The 6,000-nt window shown below is 36.9% G+C and overlaps 1 protein-coding gene across 2 annotated transcripts in view; it reads left to right on the forward strand.

Moving 5' to 3' along the window:
* Nucleotides 1-5,731, forward strand: part of htra1a (HtrA serine peptidase 1a) — a 44,140-nt gene extending 38,409 nt beyond the window's left edge. Inside the window, exons 5-9 of one of the 2 annotated variants that reach the window (XR_012392690.1) lie at nucleotides 340-372; nucleotides 854-968; nucleotides 1,067-1,124; nucleotides 1,318-2,323; nucleotides 2,586-4,970. Coding sequence is in view for 1 of the 2 variants with exons in the window: in NM_001002219.1 (NP_001002219.1) it covers nucleotides 340-372; nucleotides 854-968; nucleotides 1,067-1,124; nucleotides 1,318-1,413; nucleotides 5,134-5,302 (471 nt within the window). In the remaining variant the exon portion in view is untranslated. 2 annotated transcript variants of the gene reach the window in all.
* Nucleotides 5,732-6,000: the final 269 nt, after the last annotated feature.

Raw genomic sequence — 6,000 nt, forward strand, 5'->3', positions numbered from 1 at the left:
AATATGTATTTTATTAGATATATAAATCATAAACTATATATTATATTTATATGCTATAATTAAAATGACCAAACAAGACAATACTTAATCACAGTGATCAGATTTTTACATTAAATTTTGTCAGATGTCAGAGAAGAGATCAACATCCCTTAATGCAACTCATAATTGAAAACCCCCATGGAATACAAAATGTGGGATAATATGGGAAAAAAATTCTGTTGTTTTTTTATGTTTTGTTTTTATATTGTCTTAATGTCTGTTTTTCTCACCATAATGCTCACAAATTCATGCACACAACAACCAAACAGTTCTTAACTAATGAAATGGTTTTTTTTACAGTATGGCAACTCAGGAGGACCATTAGTTAATCTGGTGAGCACTTCTTCATTTCCGAACTGCTGAAATATACCCTATATAAGCTTGCATATACACTGCTTTTTTTTTTTTTTTGCACTGAGCATGGCAGTGTGGTTATCATTTTCCCAGCATGCTTGTCATTTGAAATGGTGTCATTTTAAAAGTCATCAGTCAAGTAAATTAAAATGCATAGGTAATCACAATAAAAGGTAGTCTTTAAAACACTATGAATTGGTGAAATCCTCAGCAGATATTCTGACTTTGATTGGCTGTTGTAATTTTACTCTCTCGCCTCGACTCCTGCCATTAGTATTTATTTTCAACTTTGGGTTTACCTTTGGGCTGCTTCAGCTAATATCAGAAAAGCAACTTCTGGGCAGAAGAGGATAAAGCTAGTAAAGGGCTAATGTGTTCCAATAAGTCAAGTCTGAATTATTAGCACCCCTGTTTATTTTTCTCCCCAATGAGTATATGTCTGATCATATTTTTCCTATAGGATGGTGAAGTGATTGGGATCAACACATTAAAAGTAACGGCTGGAATCTCTTTCGCCATTCCATCAGACAAAATTCGTCAGTTTCTCGCTGAGTCGTATGACAGACTGGCCAGAGGTACAAGACAATACTTGTTTACATAGAGTCAATAACAAAGAATTTCAGTCCTTTCAGTGGACTAACTCACATTTTGTAACATTTGTGGTGTTTTACAGGTCGAGGAACAACAAAGAAAAGATATATCGGTGTCCGGATGATGACCCTCACTCCTTCGTGAGTACATGCAACAAATTAATGCTTATTTTAATAAGCCTAAGGAAAATTTGACATGATTATGTAATCCTATAAAATCTCTGTTGTGATTTATTGGATTGTATTGTAAAAAGTTTAATTTAAGCCTTTCAGCTGTCATTTTTGGGAATGGAAACAGCAGATCTGACGTAATTGTATTCATCGACTCTTGCAGATTGTCCAAAGAGCTGAAAGGTCGACTGCGAGATTTCCCTGACATCACCTCAGGAGCCTATGTGATTGAGGTCATCTCTAAAACCCCAGCTGCAGCGTGAGTCACCAGAACTCAAAGTCCCATAATGCCAAGCAGGTCAAGAGAGCAGGTCAACAGCTCTGGCAGCTCTGACAGGCTGTTTTTACTGGCCACATGCTCTCTGCCGTCATGCTTGGAGGAATATTGTCTTTGGCTCCGTCTGTCTCCACATGTTTGAAATTTATGTTAGACCCCCGCCTATCAAAACACACTCTCACACACATGCAAAAACCTGCTGATGTTCATCATTTCAGCCCAATGTGTTTATTGACTCTCACAAAAACCTTTTCCTCTGTATTTTTGAAGACGTTTTTGTTCATACAGTTAGAGGAAGAGGAACATTTACTCTAAGTTGCTGAAAACGCATTTCAGTTAAAGGGATAGTATAGTTCTGTCATAATTCACTTACCATTCTGTCATTCCACACCTGGTATATCTTGTTTCTACTGATAGGTACGGCTCAGTAGAGTAGAGTTTGGTTTGGGTGACCCTTATCAGGCTTGTGTTTCCACTGCCAACAGTACTTGATTACTTGGTTGGCTTGGTAAACGGCAGAAAATTGCAATTGATGTCATTCCCACTTACAGAAAAAAAGGCATTCTGATAGTTCACGTAATTTGCACACTCAAATGTAGATGCACCACAAATGCATCCAAATAGTGAATAAAGCAGCACACCTTGCACTTTTTACATGTTCAGACTTAATGCGTGAACCGCACCATAAACAACAATGAAAGACACACAGCAGATCATACTCTTGCTTTTTGGCATGTGGTCATTTGTCATAAGAAGACTACAAGCCTTGTTTGAGCTCATGGTTTATTGCTGCGCACAATTATTGTATTACTCACTCACTCATTCATTTCCTTCAGCCTATTCCCTGCTTTATCAGGGGTCGCCAAAGCGGAATGAACCACCAATTACTCTGGCAATTGTTGTACCGTCAGATGCCCTTCGAGCCAACCCTAAGAGTACAACCCTGAGTGCTGGGAAACACCCACACACTCTCCCACACACTATGGCCAATATCATTTATTGAATTCACCTATACCACATGTCTTTGGACTGTGGGTGAAACCATAGCCTATTCCCTACTTTATCAGGGTTGCCACAGTGGAGTGAACCACCGATTAGCCTATTCCCTGCTTTATCAGGGGTCGCCAAAGCGGAATGAACCACCGATTACTCAGGCAATTGTTGTACCGTCAGATGCCCTTTGAGCCAACCCTAGGAGTACAACCCTGAGTGCTGGGAAACACCCAGACACTCTTCCACACACTATGGCCAATTTCGTTTATCCAATTTACCTATGCAATACAGCATGTCTTTGGACTGTGGGTAAAACCATAGCCTATTCCCTGCCTTATCAGGGGTTGCCAAAGCGGAATAAACCACCAATTACTCTGGCAATTGTTGTACCATCAGATGCCCTTCGAGCCAACCCTAAGAGTACAACCCTGAGTGCTGGGAAACACCCACACACTCTCCCACACACTATGGCCAATTTTGTTTATTGAATTCACCTATACCACATGTCTTTGGACTGTGGGTGAAGCCATAGCCTATTCCCTGCTTTATCAGGGGTCGCCACAGAGGATAATGGAGGATTCTTCAAGATGAAGATGACTGTTGAATAAAAACAGCTGATTAAAATCATGTATTAGCTAATCATGTTTTGGCTAATGCAGGTCCGGTCTTGATCAGTAGTAAGCATGTAATCCTCTCAAAATTAGTTTATAAATAAACTTCACTTTGTGCAATGGAGGGTTTATGCATGTTAAAAGGTTCATTATGGGCAGAGTTTAGTGGACAAAAAGAAGATGTCTTACAAAACCATGCATCAGAATGTCATACAACACTGAAACAGCATAAGAGTGACCAAATAATAACAGAGTCTTCGTTTTGACATTAACTTTCCTTTAAAATTGACTAACATCTTCTCGTTAGTCACTCAATTCATATGATTCAGTTCCTGTCAGTGCCACCTCATATCCATGAGCATTTTAGGGTTTCTTGTCTTTATTATACGTCTGCTAAAAACAAAAGCAAACACACTCAGAGGCAAATTTAGGGTTTGTAGGTACTTGTCATGAATTCTTTGTGCATGAAACAGCGTTTTATTGTAAATAGAACCACAGTATTTCCAGCTGCCCACCACATCCTAATCCAGGACTTTTTTTAGTTTTCCTGAAAGTGTGGACGTGTTACAAACATGCTCAGATGGCAGCCAGACTCACAGACACTCGGCATGACACCACTTTGGTTATGATTCACAATTGAATAGCAGATGATCCCTAAATGTCACACTTGCAGTCCAACAAACAGGAAGTACTTGTGAAGTCTAGTATGTAGCCTTAGGTGGATGCAGCATGTGAATGCCATCTCAATGTGTTCTGTTATTTGATCTGTTATGGCATGCATTTAATCCATTAGTATCTATGTTCGTGCTGCTTATTAGGTGGTAGTGTTTATTCTTTACAAATGCTTATACATTATGTGCTAGTAACAAATCAATGTTCTTTTATGGTTATTATCTGATAATACTTAACCATTTGCTAATAGCCATTGATTAGAAACTCGAAATAAACATATACAGTACCAGTTCTAATAATTTGATGCTAGTTCCTATTTAATAGATACTGAATATTCAGAACTAAATAGTGATTGATGACAAATGTCAATGAAAGATTGATTAGTTGGATTGATTGATTAGTTAGACAGTGAAATACAGACTATAATTTAATTAGTACCCATGCAGTGTTTAAGTGTTTATTTTAATAAGTAATATCTGAAAACAAGTATTGGTATTTAATAAACAATATCTAGTATCTTTTAAGAGGTACTGTTACCTGAAGAGTATAAGCACTAGTACCTAGTGAGTTAGTTCTAGCACTTAATTGAAAAGATACTCTAAAAAAAAGTACTCGTAGCATATTTTGTATATTATGTTAAACCGGCTTGCCATACTTATACAGATGTAGGTGTTTATTTCTGAAATATGATGTCAAAATCCATCTGAACACATAAGGTCTGATTTAAAGAGCTATTATGCTTTTAATGCTGATGTTTTGATGAAGCGTATACGATTCTACAACAACTGTAAAAATACATTACGTACAGCCTTCAGGGTTGTTTTTGGAAGCTATTTTGGGGTAATTCTGGGAAATGTAGCAGTGTTTGATTTGTAGATGTTTCAGTCTACGTGATTTAATCTCTTGCTTGATGAAGAGCATCTAAGGCAAGACATCTGAGGCAGAAACACTGTTTTTCATGCAACAGCTTCATTGCTTTTCTTTTTAAATGAAGATTTTAACTACAATGCATATTCTTACGACCGAATCCATCCAAATGAGTTCTATTCACAGTGTTTTGTGATTTATGAAGTGATGAAAACAGGTCCCCAAAATCCCTTGTAAAAAAAAAACTTCTAAGCCTCTAATTCTTAATATACATTTTAAACCTCACTAGTAATGTGAGCATATTAGCATATACGTAATTAATAAAACAATGCTTATTTGCACATTTCAACCCCAGGAAGAATAGCCACCTTGGTAGTGGCTAATAAAAATCCTGATAAATAAATTAAACAAATAAAGAAATAATTAAATAAATAAATAAAAAACATCAGTTTAGAAAACTTGCAATGCAGTTTGCACTAATGAAATCAAAATGGGAAAGAATGTGTAAGCAATTTTTTTTTCTTTTATCCTGTTCACTAACACGCTGTGTCTTCCGCAGAGGTGGACTCAAGGAGCACGACGTCATCATTTCCATCAACGGTCAGCGAATTTCCACAGCCACAGATGTAAGCGCGATCATCAAAAAGGAGAGCAGTTTGCGTGTGGTGGTTCGACGTGGAAATGAGGACATCATCCTTTCTATCATTCCAATGGAGATTGACCCTTGACCCTGAACAGAGCTGCTGCTCATCCACCCAGCAGCCAATGAACTCACTGGGTGTGTCCCCTTTGCCCCGCCCACTCGAGGATCATCTGCCCAAAAGTCTGTGTTCTTGAAATGACTGGCAGGGTGAAAATCTCGGCCTGAGAATTTAGACTGTACAGAGCACATAAATGTAGATTCACATGTATTAATGTTTTTATCCATATCATCAGGAATGATTTAGAGGATGCTACTACTGTTTACTGTTCATCATAAACCATTGGACATGATTAGATTTTTTTTCTCCAGAATATATATGCTATATTTTCCCCATTACCCATTAATTTAGCACACAGCTACTTTTTAAAGAACTTGTTTGGAGTTTCTAACCATTTTTTATAAAATATATTGAAATGTTTGTTTTTGAAAAGATTAAAAACCTTTTGATAATGCACTTTTCTACAGCAAAAATGTTTTACTTCATACATTTGCACCTGAAACAAATAAAAATAAGAAACAAAACATCTGAAAAATATTACAAAATTGCTGGTACATAAAAAAGGCATTAATGGCAGTTACTGGTACTGTTTTGTTTGTTTGTTTGTTTGTTTGTTTGTTTGTTTAAATAATATAAAGCTTCCATTCAGCAAGGATGTAATAAATTGAAAAAGTTACAAAAAATACCATACATTTTTTATTGTTAGAGAATTAGGTTTCAATTTC

The sequence above is a fragment of the Danio rerio genome, chromosome 17 (genome assembly GCF_049306965.1).
Source record: "Danio rerio strain Tuebingen ecotype United States chromosome 17, GRCz12tu, whole genome shotgun sequence".
Taxonomy (NCBI): Eukaryota; Metazoa; Chordata; class Actinopteri; order Cypriniformes; family Danionidae; genus Danio; species Danio rerio.